Source organism: Gobius niger, assembly GCF_951799975.1.
Source record: "Gobius niger genome assembly, chromosome: 2".
NCBI lineage: Eukaryota > Metazoa > Chordata > Actinopteri > Gobiiformes > Gobiidae > Gobius > Gobius niger.
Window position 1 is genome coordinate 31,098,948 of NC_136853.1, and position 17,950 is coordinate 31,116,897.

General features: G+C 38.5%; 1 protein-coding gene across 2 annotated transcripts; it reads right to left on the minus strand.

Annotated features, from left to right (window-relative positions):
• Positions 1-614: 614 nt before the first annotated feature.
• lin7a (lin-7 homolog A (C. elegans)) lies at positions 615-17,950 on the minus strand. 2 transcript variants are annotated; one of them, XM_079582428.1, is made up of 6 exons: positions 17,839-17,950; positions 10,809-10,927; positions 7,053-7,124; positions 5,334-5,543; positions 4,343-4,554; positions 615-1,882 (listed from the first exon to the last, which is right to left on the minus strand). In XM_079582428.1, exons 1-6 carry the CDS (start codon positions 17,873-17,875, stop codon positions 1,861-1,863), a joined length of 672 nt encoding a protein of 223 aa, XP_079438554.1. In that variant the 5' UTR covers positions 17,876-17,950; the 3' UTR covers positions 615-1,860. The 2 variants fall into 2 exon arrangements, with proteins under 2 accessions (XP_079438554.1, XP_079438555.1); XM_079582429.1 differs by having other exon boundaries at positions 617-1,882; positions 4,339-4,554.

The following is a 17,950-nucleotide window of genomic DNA, read 5'->3' on the forward strand; positions in this document are numbered from 1 at the left end:
GTAATGTAAGCAATAGGCAGTGTTTTTATTATTTTAGTGTGTTTATTATAATGTCTTTGATGATCGTGTTTGTTTTGTCCAATTAACACCTTGATTATTGTCCAAAGCATAAAAGTGCATCACTTTAGTATAGGGGACGCAAACATCATGAATTTATGAATAAACTAAGGATTAGCTAATGATGAGTTCTGTACAGCAGTAAGTGGTATATTAAGGTATATCTTGCAAACTAATTTTCTTAAAAATCATGATGAATCATGATATTCATGCATAAACTTCATAACTATGATCAGTTAAAAATGTAAATTTTGAATTCATTAATTCATTTACTCATGATTTCACTACAGTAGTTACTAAACAAATTCATGCATGAAGTCATCTATGTCTTCATGTAGCCTTATTATAAAGTGTTACCGAACATCCCATATCTTGGATAATGACGTTACTCTCTTTTGTTTTTAGTATAAGGCCTAGTTTTTTCCTATGTCTTGGGGTTTCAGCAGCAGTTTTAAGAATCACTCAAAGAGTATTCACTGTACACAAGCACATAGATTTATTTATACAAATATATATGTATAACAATTGCATATGAACAGTTTGTCTTCTTCGTCTCAACAGAATGTTATTATCAGCATAAAAAAATGCAAGTCAATTAAGAAGACACTGCATCAACAACTCTTATGTGGATAAAAACAATACATTTTAATGACACTTTTTAAATTAAATTCATACGTGGGGACTTTTGTGTTAATGCTCTGACGGAATACTCAATAAGTGACACCACTGTCTTTAAATATGCGCAAACATATGCAGATCTGATCGTATAGCCGTTAAACAAACCAACAAATAAATAAAGGAGGAAAAAAAAAGGAATCAAAACTATGACAACACTGAAAGACAAGACACTGGCACAAACTTTAGCACCAAAGAAGGGATGAGAACTCACAGCAAACATTTGTGTACACTTGATCTCAGGGATTGTCCAAAACAGAATAAACAAACTCTTATACTACACTGACAATCTTACATTGCTTTGTGCACGAAATAAATAAAATCTCAAAGGAATAGTTGCCTATTATATATCTATCTTATATTTGTAGTATCTAGACAAATCTGGAAATAAAAAATAAATAAATATATTAAAACCTATTTTTGGATAACAATCTTTTCATCTGTCGGAAACTCTGAACAAGAAATGTTTTTTATTTATTTGGAGTGCGCGTTTAGTGATCCATAATTAGTCATTAATAATAATAATCTCATGTAATGGCACAAGTTTGAACAGAAGCTGCCGCACAATGTACAAAACCATCATTTGCACAACACTAAATAAAGTTTATTAGAGTGAATAAAGTGTTGAATCAAACTGAACCATGTGTGTTATTGCTAACCCTACAGGATACAAAATCTCTTTTTGCTACAATATAAGAAGGTAAAAAAGAGTTTTTCACACTTTCATCCCAAAACAGGACACACCTAAGATGGATCTTTCAATTGTATGGAGACGCAAGCACCAGTCGAGGAATTGTGAAAAAAAAAACACCACTGTACAAATTATATCTAAATCAATAGTGACTGCAAACATAAAGAAGATACAACTAACAACTTTCAAAAACGACTATCCAAAAACCAAAACATAAGAAGTGAAAATGGTCGACTTGTTGCAAGAGTCTCCCGAAAGCAGTGCCTGTTGGGAAAACTGGCTCTTTTGCTTGTTCACTGGTACACAAGAGCTGAGGGAGAGTGGAAAGTAAAAAGTCTTCTACTCTGTCCACACTGAGAGAAATAGAAGTGTTTTTTTTTTCCTTTGGGATGCTCAGCGCAAACAGGTGGTCTTTGAGATCTGCTGTGGTCGTCCATTCACTTTTTCTTCTGAAACAACCTGCAGATTACACATAAGGAAAAACAAACTGAGAGCCAAGTCGGCTGAGGCACAAACACTTGTCACAACGCTGCCATTTTGCTAATCACTATAGTGTTACCAATGAAAAAACAACAGTTAATCAGGGCTCAGACAGAATTCATAACAGGACTGATAGGATACAGAGAGTCTTTCAACTATGGAGAACTCTCAAGCTACAGGGAGAACACCGCAGCTGTAATTGGCTTATTAACTTAAAGGGACTATACGGAGTTTAGAAATGTTAAAATCAATTACTTTCCTTCCCCATGTTCTAGCAATGTCCTTATCTGTGTAGAATGAGCTCAGACCTATTCAGCACAACTGCCTCTAAAATCCTGCACTGTCACTCAAAAGGTTGTTAATTTGGGTCTGAAGTGCCGTCATGCACAAGCTTAATATAGAAGCTGCAGTTACGTGTAAAACCTGAGGTGGCAGTAGTGAGTATAAAAATGACCAACTTGCATCTAGTCTCTTTAAAGGAACAGGTCACCGTTTTTCCATACTGAGATATGTTCTTACCTGAGTTTAGACGAGCTGATGCGTACCTGTCTGGTCTTTACGTGTGCACTCAGTCACGCAAAAAGACCAAAGATGTTGTCATTTAGCCTCTCCTCCTCTCCTCTATGGGGCCAAACAGGAGTGAAGTTAGAAGCGACCAAGCTCTTCTACGTTTCCCCTATTTAAATACGGTTACATGAGTAGTTACACGATCCAAGCATAGTCACACAAAATTAAACATGTCGATTGTCACGTCCGCGCAGTAATTGCTTCACTTTACTGCACAGACGTTGAAGTGCTCCTAAGGTGTTATTACGCCTTACAATATAGTTCCCCTTTTTATCCGCTTAGAAAATCGACATGTTTAATTTTGTGTAACTGCACTTGGATCGTGTAGCTGTGTTTAAATAGGGAAACGTGGAAGAGCTTGGTCGTTTCTAACTTCACCCCTGTTTGGCCCCATAGAGGAGAGGAGGAGAGGCTAAATGCAAACGACATCTTTGGTCTTTTTGCGTGACTGAGTGCACGCACAAAGACCAGACAGGTACACATCAACTTGTCTAAGCTCAGGTAAGAACATATCTCAGTATGGAAAAATGGTGGCATGTTCCTTTAACATTAGTGTGTTTTAGGCAACATTATACTATATACCCTTACAGCAGGTGAAAAAAGTTAATTCAGGAGTTGTTTATATTGCCAAAAGACTACATTTTTCTGTGTAAGAAAAAGCGCCACTACCTTTTCCAACTAAGCACCTGCTGTATTTCTTTTTTTTTTCTACCTTTTTACAAATGTCATGCTCAGACCCACCCAGTGGTCCATCTCTCAATGTAATCTCGCGTATGTAGTGGCTTATGATGCTCTGTGAACTGTGACACTTTTAAATATCTCAATGGCCACCATGTAAATCTTTCAAGACATCAAGCATGCTTTGATAAAACATGATACTTGTTTTGTCTCCTGCCTGCGATGCGAAAAGATTGCCACAGACACATGCTAAACTTCAATACACCAACAGATAGACAGATACTCAAGTAGACACAGAGAAGAGAAAAAGGCTTAAAATCAACAAACAGATCATGATTCGTAACAAAAACAGTAAAAAAAAAAAAAAAAAGAAGAAGACAAACACAATTAGTAAAACAAAATGGATTCAAAAATGACAGATACTGAAAATACTTCAAACTACAGAATTATACTCTGGCATCAAGTAAGGTGGGCAGTTTCACTCTTAAGTAAAATAATACAAACGAAAACTAGGCAAAACACGATAATATTAAATACAGTAATGTGCTTAATTGAACAATGAATAACTAAATGCATCATTGTTGGTACTGTAAATCATTACATAAAGTGATTGTATTTGCTATTTCTATCACGCCTGTTGCACCTCAGATCAAAAGCTGTTTTTGCCCAACTCTTTAAAAGAAAACACAAAGACAGAGGAAAAGTGTCGCTTTACATTAAGATGTGATTCCTAATTTCTTATTCAAAGCTACAACTCTTGCAGTATGCCAGTCATTAACTTACACAGCTCCAACAACAACGCTCCACTTCATGAAAGAGCAAAAAAAAAGGTTTCATCTTGTAAAGCCTTTGGATTTAATCATTTTTCATTTTCTACCTTCCAGTTTAGATTCTAGAGACTGCAGGCAATAAGTCCTCACACAGTCGGCCAATGAAGGGCACAACAAAGGCAACTACAAAGTATCTTTCATAGTTCTTTACTTTCAGCCCTGAAAATGTAAACTATAAATCATAATGACAAGATGGCTAATCTTTTTTTAAGTTCATTAATATCACTGCATTACAAAGGGGTTATTTTGACTGAAAACAACAGTCTTTTTGTACAGTGCCTCCTCTTGGATCCTGGGCTCTTGTATCGGTGCACGCCCTCCTTCGCCCTCCTTCGCCCTTAAAGCAATGAAGCGCCTCACCTACGACATGTGGTTCTGCTGTGAGTTGACGCTCTGCTGCTGTTGCTGCTGCATGAGGATCTGCTGCTGCTGGCGGCGTCGGGCTGTGCGCAGCTTCTCGAACCTCGCCTCCATCTCTTCCAGCACTTTGGGAGTGTAGCGAACCACCAGCTTCACACTGTCCTTCGCCGCTTTCAAGAGCTCCACCGCCTTCTCATGGTGCTCGCCTTCCACACTCTGCATTTTAATAAACAGTCAAATATTACCTTTAACTGTACAGTGGTCATCTTTTACATCTTCCATGAATCCCTTCATCATGTAAATACTCATAATAAGAGGCCTCATGAGTAAATCATGATGATGATGATGATGATTTTATTTCATTTTCTTCATTGTGAAAAATGCAGACGGGGCAAAGACAAAGCTCTGTATAAACTTACAGTAAAAGTGAACTCATCATTAATTCATCATGAGTTCATTATGAATATGCCCCATAAACTAAAGCACTTAGCTGTGCTTATCAAAAAACATAATGGGCTATTTGCACAGTGACCCCACATGATTTCCGCTTGGACTGTAACATCTGCACTGTCCTTCCTCTCCCCTAACTTTTACATTCACAATTAGCAGGATACCACACAAATGAAGCGATAGCTCCAAGATTTTGTAAAGGAGAGCAAGCGAGTGTGCAGGAAGAAATCAGGTGGGGACACTGTGCATATAGCCCATTGCAGAGGCCTGATGAACTCATGTTATTTGATGATACATTAAAGAAGTCATCAAGAATCCATGCATGAATTCATCATAAATGATGCATTCATTCATGTACCCTTATTATATGAAAGCTGTGACATTGCATGCTTTACAGAGGCTCAAAAAACAACAAAATTGTTTCTAAATTAAACAGACTAGTATGTGTGGCCTGAATACCACCTGAAGCAGCATGTATGCCCACTGGAGGGATATATATTGTCTTGAGCTGTTGATTTTTTAGCACTTGAACTAGAAAGACATACCACTCCATTGACTGACAGCAGCTGGTCTCCTCTCTTCAGGCCTCCATGTCTCTCTGCCACGCCCCCAGGGATGATGCGTGAGATGTAGATGGGTGAGTTCTGCTCTTTTCCACCCATCACATTGAAACCCAGACCCTCATCTGTTTTAGGAAGCTCCACGACTCTTGGGTGAGAGTGACCTTCACTGGCGGCGAACGCTGCCACAGTGGCCTGCAGATGAGACAGATCAGGTTGTTTAGGAAACAGACTAAGGATAGGATTATCTCAATACTGACTCTAGCTTAGCATGGTCCAGGGTCGATGTAGTAATTATCGTGACAGCCCTACACAAAACCACCTGTTACTTTCGTTGCACCACACAGCAATTCACCTAACATTGTAGATGTTGCTGCACAAAGTTCATAATTTGCTGAACACACAGATTTAGATTCCAAACTCATGCTGGAGCAGTCAGATAAGTTTTATCTAGCAGCAGCCGGTTACAGTGATTCTCTGCTTGTGGGGATCCTTTGAACTATATGCCGCACTCTTTGAGAACAAAGTAGAATCGCGGCCAAACATTCGGTCATTCACACATGTGCTGGTTGTTTGCATCTTTTTCTGAACAGTGAAGGCAAAGGGACAAGTTCTAGTGTGTCTCTGCAAGGGGTGAACTGTATCTATGAAATGTGTCCAGAATCCCTCAAAGCAACATTTTGTCACTTGCCATTTGTAGGTCCATGCTCTATATTCCTGCAACTCTCTTTACACTCCTCTCAGACACTTGGGCTTATTTATCTTCGCTTCCCCCAATGTTTTGTTTTCCCACCTTTTTGTATTCTGCAAACTCACCTCCCTTTGTTGCCATCTCATTATCTTTAACAGTCGCTGACTCACTAGGCAAACCTTGATCTCAGGCTCAAAGCAGCTCCTCAGCATGCATGCACACTGATGCCCAAAGGCCGTACAAAGCATTTCCGTTCACAACTTTATGATGTCTTATTAGTCAAATAGTCTTTGCATGTCATCTAGACCAAAGGGTTGCTTAAGAAATTACCAATCAAATTACCAATCTCACAATGTAATATTCAAGGAATACTTCCAAATTCCAATGCAAATATCACTCTAGGGACCCCTTGTGGAAACCTTGTGGCGGTGTTAAACAGTAAATCTCACAATCTTATCTCATAGGAAATAATAAGGTGTTACAGCTATGAGTTCATACTTAATTCTTTTCATCCTTTCACAAGCACACTCTCCTGTCAAAGCAGTGTAGACGCGAGAGGTTGGACCAGAGGCTGGAGACTTGTAACCATATAATATCAATTTCTTTATTTCCCATCAGGCATCCAAAGAAGCCATTAATGAGAGAGTTATGGAAGTAATAACATGGATTGTTCCTAATAATGTTCATCCACGGCAGAGCGCTCTCTCATCATGAAACTATTAAACCCCTCCAACTGGATCAGCATATATATAATATATACAACTGCCAAAAAAGATGTACAGAGCTAAAGTTATCAAAAGTTATCATTTTGGAAAAAAAAAAGTTTAAAACGCTTGAGTTTGCACATATATAGGTTACAAAGGGCAAGCACCCTACAATAACAAATGTGTAATGGCCATAATATTAGATTCATAAAGAAAGGCCTCCAAAAAAAAAAGTAGAAAGAAAATAAATGCTTCACACTCACACACAAGATGTCTCTCTCAGACACTGTGTAGTAGTTGAGTTCTTACCTTGGCAGTGGCCCTCGCCTGATACTCCGGACATCCATTTACTGTGATGGTTTCGTGCATGTACTGATAAACCTGAAAAAAAAGAAAAAAAAGAAAAAATAAACAACTAACTAAAAGAAAACAAACAAACAAATAGTATAATGCTGCACAGGGGCGTACAGGTATGAGAGTAGATTATGCGTATAAACATGTACCGTATTTTCCGGACTATAGGTCGCACTTTTTTTAATAGTTTGGCTGTACTTGGCTATACTTAGGTGCGACTTATATATCAAAATATATAATTATTTTCACACTTACAGCCATTAGAGGGCACTCTAGGCTTGTGTACCAGTATCTGCTCCTCCTGTACAGGTGTACAATGACAAATAAAGCACTTACTTACTGACTTACTTACTTACTGTACACTGAAAATGAGAAAAACTGTAAAGTTTGAAGTGAGTGAGAAACTTGTGAAGGACTGGCAAAAAAGCAGGTGTTTTTCTTATTGCAATGAAGAAAAGGAAAAAATCGTGGGCTAAAAGCTAGATGGCCACAGCTAGTGGAACGAGTAAATGAGAGCTTGAACGTGCTGTCGGGAGAGGCTTGTCTACGGTACAGTTATGCGTCCATGCCCAGGTCGATGCCAAGGCTGGTGCGACTTATATCTGTTTTTTTTTTCATTATGCATTTTTTGGCTAGTGCTTATACTCCGGAGGGACTTGTAGTCTGGAAAATACGGTACCCCTTTTACTCCAGGTATACTTACGACTTGAAGCGATGTCTGAAGCCCCATATAATATGTAGTTAATATACAACCTAGTTAGCTCATAGTTACGATAAAATGGTCCCTTTCACTCATGACCAAGATCTCAATCAGACAAACAAATAAATAAACAAATGAATGAATAAATGATGATGATGTTAAATAGACCAAGACAATCCTGTTTCAGACCTGAACAGGTTTTGGGACAGGTCACAAAACCTCAAACCACAGCACAGCAGAAACAGTGAAATAGTTCAAAGTGGTGGTTAATACAAAGTCAGAGGGTCAGAAGATAAAGGCACAGCGAGAAGCTAATGACTTTGAATTAGCGCCGACCTGTGCAGCATACATTTTCATATATCAGAGGATGTCAGAGATAAGTAACGGCTTAGCTCACCTGAGGATCCCCATTGTAATACGTATTAAGGTTTTATATAGCGCCAAGGGAAATTAGTACAACGTCTACCACTAAAGATTAAGCTTAATTAACAGAAGAAAAGCTTTGGGAAAATGTCTTGGTAACTTCAGAGCTGATTACTTTTGCACTCAAGCAGAGGAGCTTTAATATACAGTGACTCGTAGTCAATGGTCGGCACAGGCCGGTTAAAGCCATGTTTCCTCCCCTGTCATCCCTCGAGGCGAAATAAAGCGTTGAAGCTCAAATGTGTTGTGGCTTATTCAAATACCATTCCTTTTTTTCTGAAGAATAAAGTCCAAATATGTGCCCCATGAAGCCAATACTTAGATTATTTGCTTTGCTGGCTTCTGCTTGTAACAGCTTTAACTTTCTTTGCACAAATGTTTTGTTTCTATGCACAGTTCAAATTAAGACTCCCTCTAATCAAAAAGAATAAATAAAATAGCAAAGTTTATTAGTCAAAACTAAATATATTGTGCTTTTCTGTCAGTCAGTGTCAGAAGCATTCATAATCTTAATCTATTGCAGTGTAATTGATGCTGGATTTTGTAGTATGAACAAGGAAATATAGTATGTACTTATCTGCATATCGAGTGCAAATTTTTTCCCATAAACTGTGTTGGAAAGTAATCTAATTCTACAATTGATTTGTAGAGTGCTGTATTTATACAGCTAGCTTACGTAACACTTTCACGAGCTGTGGGAAAAAAAGAAAGAAAACATTTTCTGTGTGTTTTCTTTAGTACTTCTGTGGGAGGAAGTGGGAGGCATTCCTGCAATTCTATTCAAGAATATACGTTACTATATGGAGAAGAGCATAATCACCTTTCTTATGCAAAAGGAATATTATCATTACAATGTATCTACAACTGTTGCCACCAAAATCAATTGTTTAAGATGCCAAATTGCGTAAAATTATTCAAAGAGTAAAAGTCATTCTTGCCGGTTGCAGCCCTCCCCATGTGAATCCTCATTCTCGATCATTTCTAGCTGGTTAGCTCGTCCAGTCATCTCATCCCGTGTCTTTCCTCTTATTGACCCTGACGACTTATTTAGAACAAAGCAGCGACATCGATGAACATGAGAGATGTGCAAATATGCAGATCATTCAACAAATTAATAAATGAATGAAATAAAACAATTATTCCCCAATAGTCAGAGATGACAAAATAAAAAAATATTTGGTCATATTTCAGAGGGTAAATGACGCACTGTTGTGGAGTGTGATGATTCAACAATGACTTGCTTTGTGAAATAATAGTGTACTGTACTGGTCATCAGTAAATCATCACACTGATCATAACACCATAACATCAAAACATATTGAAATATTTCCTAGGCCACGTACTTATAGTAGTGCAAAGTTCAGAGTTTTGGTCATCTTAGTGCTGCCGCTCAGTCATTTTATTATTATACTGTGATACCTTACAGAGCATTCACTCTGATGCTCCCAGACCAGCGTGTGCCATGCACTTCCAAATGGATAGAAACCCATTGAACTTTTTGAAGATAGGACTGTGGCCTTCATCACGGGGTTGTTGTTCTGTTGTTTAGCTGGGAACAAGCCTTTCTTTGTAATGTGAAATGATAGTGAACCTTTTTCATCCCAGACAAGTTAACACATTTGGAAAGCCATAGGTTGCATTCAAGTGACATCACAACATTCTAAACTGAGTTGGTGGGAAGCTGAAAAGACAGTATGTTTATCGCTAATATCTTTGTTATTACCAGGACGAACAAAAACGGTCACAAAGCTCAACATCTTCTCCGTCAGTAAGAATGAACCAAGGTCAAATCATTTGCTCATAAAAGTGTCCAAAAGTGGTTACAATATTAATAACCACCTATAGGTTATTCAATCCTGCCATATTCATCTTTTGGCTGAAAGTCCTTTCAAGTGACTAATAGAATCATTTAACCTTAATTATTTGTTCCGAGAGAGATGACGATGATCTTTGTGACAGTTTTCATTTCATGTGTATAGGCCCAGGCATTACAAAGATATTAACAATAGATCAATGCAAAAACTGTTCACAGTTACCATAGTTACCACCATAGGATTTGTTGCTGCCCACCACTAAATGTGACCACACCTACCACAGCCCCTTCTTTGCTCTATGTACACAATCTTCTTTAAATTGTATGAAAATATATTAGAAAACACATACTGAAAATACAAGGAATTGGTTTATGCTTCTTCTGTTTGTGATGCACCACAAGAGCTACAAAGGTGGGTTTGAGACAGATTGTACATTTGTGTTTTATTGTGTACGACAAAACGGCGAACACAATGGGTGATCACCTTGTTTAGAAAGGATTTGTTTAATTAAAACACCAAGCTCATCAAAATTTCAAGTCAATGAAATGCTCAATATGTTTCAAGTTCATTTAAAATGTAATTTGACTTAATTGTATACATATATAAAAAAATAAAAATAAAATAAAAATAAATATATATATATATATATAAATATGTATTATGAATGCCCTTCATGAAATTATCAATGGTGACATGGGGCTAGGTGACTCCATGGTTGGATGGATTATTACAGTAGGGCTTAGATGCTATTAGATGATTAAAAATGTGGCCTACCTCTCTGATGGCAGTGCAGAACTCACTTTGAAGCACCTTCTTCAAAGACTGGAGCTTATGACCAGGGACGTCTCCCGACTCCTGCAACTTCTCCAGCAACTCGATGGCCCTGGAAACATCTGCAGGACAAAGGGGCAAATCGTGATGCATGAAGACAGACACTTAACACAAGAGCACAGTCATGGTGAAGGTGCTTGAGAATCAATGTGTGGGATAATGAGAATGGATTTGAATAAAGGTCCGGTGGAGGAGGGAAAAAGATGCCAAGCGCTCTATGGATTGTTTGTTTAGATTCAGCACAATTGTACAGACTGTGCACAAACACCGGATTGAACAGGATTAGTTTGTTTTGATCATCAAGGTTATTGCCATGACCTCGCCACTAGAATGCTTGATATTATATATTCTTTCCATTGTGTATCATGCTGCAGGACATAATAGTCGCAAAATAGCCGCAACAATCTGTTACTAATCACTTATCTTTATTGTTTTAAAAAAAATTCATAATAGAAACTGTCAACCTGCACCATCTGCCCCTCCGACCACCACCAGCCACTGACTCACTTACACACACAGGCGAGTAGGGTGAAGCTTCCTTATTATAGGATTTTCTATCTCTATTCCTGGTTATACTGTTATTGTAGACAGTTATATTTTATTTAATATTGTTTTTTATCCAGACTTCTTTTTCATAGGTTAATTTATTTCATTATTCTAAATGGGTTTCACGGTTTGTTGTTTTAATGTAAACAGGGAGCTACACTTGATAAGTGCTTTATTTGTCATTGTACAAGTGTACACAGCAAAATAGTGTTCACTGTTCAGGTGTTTGTCCTGAGCTGCTGCGACTGAGCCGCGCTGTCACTGTGGGTCAACCTGACCAGCATGTTTTTGGAGGTCGGGGAAACCGTAGCACCCAGAGCAAACCAGTCTGGCTGCCTTCACTCTCCTCTGATCCTCTGAAACGGTGCAGCGCCTCCTGGGTTTGTCCCTGTTTCAGAGCGTGGTGTCCTGCACTGGTCAACTCCACCTCCTCCTTCCTCTTCCTCCTGCGCAGCTCCCTACGCACTACAACAGTCTTTTACCATCTTGGGAAGAGCTTAGCAGTTAATTTTATTCTCCAGTGAACGTCCATTAGCCAGAACAATAGAAGGCATGTGTGGCTTAACTGTGAGTCTTGTCCGCATACCTCCTCGTTTGTCCCTTTTTTGTTTCCTCTAGCTCCTCTTGTGGCGCCTCCACTGTACTGCAGGTGTGGGCGGCTCTTGGTGCCTCTTCAGTGTCTCAGAAGAGACTGATAAGCTAGCTGTTATCTTTTAAAAAGCTGCTTTCTTCAGGACCAATATGGACTCTCTGCAGTAAAAATCCACCGATCCACACAAAAACACGGCAAAGATGTACAAAAGTATCAAGTAAAACAATGTGGAACACAGAAACCACAAATGCAGTTCGCAGAGAAAGCCAAAAAATTCAGCTGTACCGAGAGAGAGGGAGGTTGCTTCCTGTTTATATGTGGCCATGATGCCATATGTACAAGTAGGAGTAATTTCCTTCCAATTTTCCCACTTCTCTTTAATCGTCTCCTGGTGGCGGAGTCGTGACAGGGTCGTCTCCCTGTCACCCCCTGCAGCTGAAGGATGTTGCCCTGTGCAGGTGTCATTGGGGTTAGGTATTCTTTCCCCGGCTTCTGTCCTTCCCGCTCAGCCGGAGCCAGAAGCTTTTCCACCCTTCTGTCGGCCTCCGCCCAAAGCGCAGCCGTGGCTACATAGCTTACCACTTCTGCGTGTGGTATTGAAAAATTGAGAGCCACTGTGTTTCCAAACATCCCTATAGAAGCATAAAGAGAGGAACTTCTGTTTACAGAGGTAGTGCCATTTAAGATCCTTCTGAAGCTTCACTATGATACTGTAATGACACCCAAAACTAATGAATACATGTGACATTTATTCATAGCTAATGTCTTGTAATGCTTAGGCAAGAATGCTAACACCTAGACTTGCTTCAGTAACGCAGTAGAGGATCGTTAGCCCTGTGTGCGGTCTGACTCCAGCTGAATAACGATCTGCGGTGCCTGCTCCACCCAGCAAGGGCATCTGTCTGGGAGGTTTACAAGCATTTCCTTCTCATTAAACGAAGGTCAAGCGCCATCAAGAAATATTCTTTCAGCTTTTCACATGCTCATTAGCACCATTTTCTTTCCCCACATCAAGACTTTAAACTCAGCATCGGAAGCATAACTTCAAAGGCTGATGTGGGAGAGACTTTTCTGAGTTATTAAGACTTCCTTAGTGTTTTTTTTTTATCTGCAGACTTAAATGTTTACTTGTTATACAGAACACATTATAAATTGCATCTATCTTTTTATTTACACTTGTATACAATAAACAATGATGGTGACGGAGCAAGTTTTTCATTATTGGCATGTTCTACGCTTTCTTTAGTAGGTCCAGAGGAGTGCAGTACTCGGTGACATTTAGGCTACACAAGTACATGTACTTAAGTAACTTTTTTCATGCAGTACTTTTTACTTCCACTTGAGTAAAATAATTTTAAAGTAACGTTACTCTTACTTGAGTAAATATTTTGGCTATTCACCCACCTCTCATAAGATGACAGCAGTCCACAAACTGTGCCCTATAAATAAACTTGCCCTGCCAATATGCAAATAGTTGGATCGTGTTCTTTTAGTCCCTTCCGATAAGTTGTAGTTTTGGTTCTATTAGTGGATGAAAACATGTTTTTTTTTGTCATCTGACGGTTGAAATGATCTTCAGGGATGTACAAACAATTCAAGGTCAAGGTAAAATGACGCAGAAATGGCTCAATGAGAAATTACAAATTATATTACCTCACAGTCTGGCACACAGCATGAAAACATCCTTTGATGGCCATGTGAACTCATAACAATAAACGCCTAATCATGGTCATAGTATCACGGCATCACTATGTGCAGATAGAAGCAGCCTGTGAGATTAGGGATGGCCGATATATCGGCGCCGCCGATATTATCGGCCGATATTTGTCCTTTTTTCACATATCGGTATCGGTCCGATATGGGAAAATATCGGCCGATATTTTTTTTTTCTTTGAATTATTTACTACACCGTAATGTCATAGCGCACCTGAATGCAGCAGCAGTGTAGACGGGGCAACAATTTATTCAAATTATCTCAAATAAACAGTGGCTCTTAAAAATAAAGAACCTCCAGCATAAATTCACACGTCTCCAAAAGAAAGTATGTTTTTACTAAATTTAAACAAAGTGGAGCGGACACTTGGACACCGCAGAGATACAGAGTCACAGGTTTCTGCTGTAACAAACGGGACTAAAAGTGCCTCATGGACATGATTCTGAGTCAGGATTAACAGGAATCATTTTCTGATGGATTATTTGTTGCTACATCTGAGGTAAGTGTTGCGAAAGTTTCTCCGTCCTGACGCCAGATTTATAACTTTGTTTGTTAGCGCTAGCATAGCTGCTAACAGGCTAAAGGCTACGACACGTAAACATGACCTTTCTGTCATGTAGGTCTAACTACAGTGATGATAATGTCTGTATTCACGTTTACTCCGCCCACTTTTGTCATGTTAATGACCTGTGAAAACGAGGCGTTATGTCATGTCGCATTTTCGCGCATATTTAATGAGACGCATTTGCGATCGTTCGCGCATTTATCATTGAAAACGGTGCAGTTCAAAGCTCAGGCTAATCTTGTAAATCTACTGTTTGCTTTTTGCCAGCTCTAAACCAACTGTAAATATTCAGTCTGGCCTCATAAGTTCATATAAGGTGCTGTTAAAGTGACATTATGATATTTCCAATTCCAAAGCTTCATACAGAGCTGTGTGTCCTTTATCAGATTTGTTTAAAGTTAAAACATGTAGCTTAAACAACATGGTAGGCTACATATTTTAATACAAAATACAATAAATAGTAGCCTAGCATATTCCCAGTGTCAGTGTTTCCCATTAATAGAGGACATGGGTGAAAGTATAATAATAAGTAGGTCTGAGTAAATATTTAGCCAAAAACAAAATTACATTTCACTCCAACATTGCATTTGGTCTTTTTAATATTTTTCTAATAAAAAGGATTGTTTCATCCTGGTGTGTGAGATGTGTCCCAGGCATAAGCACAAGATATTCCAATAATGGAACAATTTACAAACTTTACCACATTTGAGTAAGCCTTTCTATTGATTTTTAACGTTGAAATAAATATCGGCAAATATCGGATATCGGCCACACCAGTGAGGCAAATATCGGATATCGGTATCGGCAGAAAATTTTCATATCGGACCATCCCTATGTGAGATCATATCAATAAGTTATGAGGAGGAGGTGAATCTGTGCAAGTGTATAAAACACAACATGTCTTTATGTTCTGTACAGTTTATAATTAAAAATCAAGTACATGATTTCACTCCTCCATGAGTCAAACAGACTGTAACCAGTTAAGAAATACACATTATTGAGCTGTTTCATAGATATTACAGTACTTCAGGAAAAAAGAGGTCAGAGGTTGTCTGCAGTGACACAAGATTAAATATTATGTTATTAGTTTGTTGCAGAAAAACAAGCAATATGAAGATTTCAGACCTCACGGCCGGATGGCAACTTTCAATCCAGCATAACACTGTTAACGTCTCCAAATTTTCAATAATCAAGCATTTTTATAGAAATATTATGACAGACAAGCTAAAAAGGATTTTTTTTAGGTCAATATAATATTAATTCCATGACATTAAGACGATTCAGAGCAGATTCACTATGTTATTTTCTTATACTATGTAAATTATGAACATTTAAAAGAAAAACATATTCTAAAAGCCTCCACCACAACACTGAACTCTGTGAACTCCATTCTCTTTGTATAAGGAATAAAAGGTCAGCCTCATCTCTGCTAATTAGTGAAGCCAACACAGATCCCACAAAGACACACTGACAAATAATGGCTGCACAAGGGGCACACACAATGAATGAGTCATTGTTTTCTGAGTGTAATTTTGAAACACAAAACAAAAAATAAAACAAAAAACTATAGTAAATAGTTCCACACCAGTGAAGGGTTGACAGTTAAGAAAAAAACATTGTTGCTAGCAGCTTGCTATGTAAAAAACACAAAGTCGGTCTTTCCATTGCTCTTCTAATTGACAGGGACAATACAATCTGACATAGATATAAGGCAACCATGTCCTGTTTTATCATGATCAGGAAAACCCAGAGGGCTGTGCAAGGTGAATATAATAGCAGAGGAGAATATGTCAGCCATTCTGTTTTGCTAATCCTCTTGATCTGATGTGACCAGAAGCATGTGATGCAATCTGCTTTGGGCTCAAATCACTCGTCTCCACAACACAATCCTACTTCACGAAGTATTTGCTTCACTTTGAAGGATTCAATAACAGATAATCTGCCAACAACGTTTATGTTTCTCAGCTTTAAAATTATTTTCACAGCAAAGGCAATTGACACTATTATTCAGTGCATATACAGGTGCTCATCATATAATTACAATATCATGAAAAAGTGCATTTACTTCTGTTATTCAACTTAAACTGTGAAACTATGATAGACTCATTACATGCAATGTGAGATATGTAGCCTTTATTTGTTATCATTTTGATTTTTATGGCTCAAAGCTTGTAAAAACCCCAAATTAAAAATGTCAGAGAATTTGAATATTTTAAAAATGGACTGTTAGCCATTATCATCAAAATTATAACAGTAAGTAAATGCACTTTTTCATGATATTCTAATTATATGACGAGCACCTGTAGTAGGCTACAGTTATACATGATTATCAATCAGAACCATTTCCCATTGCTCTGCTGCATTTTCATATCAATTATATAAAAGCAGGGAGGCTGTGCAGTCAAAACATAGTGTTATATCACAAACAGTTCACTCTCCTCCTTATTGTTTGGATGCACAAACATATTGTTTCTACTTCAGACCTGGGTAGTGTTTGTGCTGTGTCCTTTAACTCTACAGTATGTTTTCATCCCTAACTTTCTCATAGCACTACACTGGCAGGAGATACTTCCCGCTGCCCTGCATGCCCTCCAAGGTCAGATCTGAGTCACTCCCTCAACAACTGATTTTAAAGAAGATATGATAGAGCAGCTTTCTTTACAAAATAAGGCTCTATTTACAATTATTGTATCACAATACAATCTCAACACATTTTTATTTTTTTTATTATTTTTTTTTACAACAAACTAAACAAAAAAACAGCATTTATAGGCACATCGTCTATATCTAACAGTGACTGGTGTAACTTTTCTTGGCCCACAGGAAATAGCTGGAGTGTCTCATGTTTCATTTGACATTGTCCATTTCCTATTCATGACTTGTGGGAACCTGTACTGCAGTCCACTCTATTCTCTAGTTTTAAAATGTTAGAAGAAAATAAAAAATAAAAAATCACAGACATCCGTGTGGCCGACGTCAAAGCACACGCTGAAATGTGTTACATGCATGTACTATTTGGCACCCCACTCGAGCCATAGTAAACAACACTTGCACTGTTAAGTCAACTGACATCAGCCCACCATTAGGTTAGCATATAATTGCACTGTTCGTGACTGTAATAGTAGGACTGAGGAGAGCAATCTGCTTTACACTCGCTACAATTCAATAAGTTGAGTTGCATATGGGAAAGACGGCCAAACCTCGGTATTACATAATACTGGATGGGTTCATATCGCGTCGCGCTTTTAAGCAGGTTGCACTCATCTCTCTTACTGAAACTAATGGTGATGAATTAATGAACATAAGCCGAAGGCAGCGTTAAGGAAAGGCGCTTTCGTTTTGCTAAAGCTACGCTCAGCCAAACGTGAGGCACTGTTGGATTTAAAATGGCATAGGCGCACGGTGCATTGAGAATACGAGTCGTAGGTGTACAGCGACATTTTACCGATTCGATACGGGGGTAAACATTTCTATAAATATTGGTCTTATTTTCTAACTTCAAAAATATGTGCAGGACAAATAGCCTGTATCGGGAAGGTGCGAGAGAGCGTCTTACCTCGCTCCAGGGTGAGCGGTTGGACCACTGTCGCCATGACTGCTGTTTAACGGAGACTGGAGCTGAGCTGGACTACGGGAGCCGCAGCATCACAGAGAGGGAGAGAGAGGGA

Bases quoted from the DNA above. Each gene is read 5' to 3' on its own strand.
- lin7a (XM_079582428.1), bottom strand. From the start codon at position 17,875: ATGGCGACAGTGGTCCAACCGCTCACCCTGGAGCGAG. The intron at 7,125-10,808 runs GTAGGCCACATT...CTTTTTTTTCAG, and splicing joins TCTGCACTGCCATCAGAGAG to GTTTATCAGTACATGCACGA. The intron at 5,544-7,052 runs GTAAGAACTCAA...TCTCATCTGCAG, and splicing joins AGGCGAGGGCCACTGCCAAG to GCCACTGTGGCAGCGTTCGC.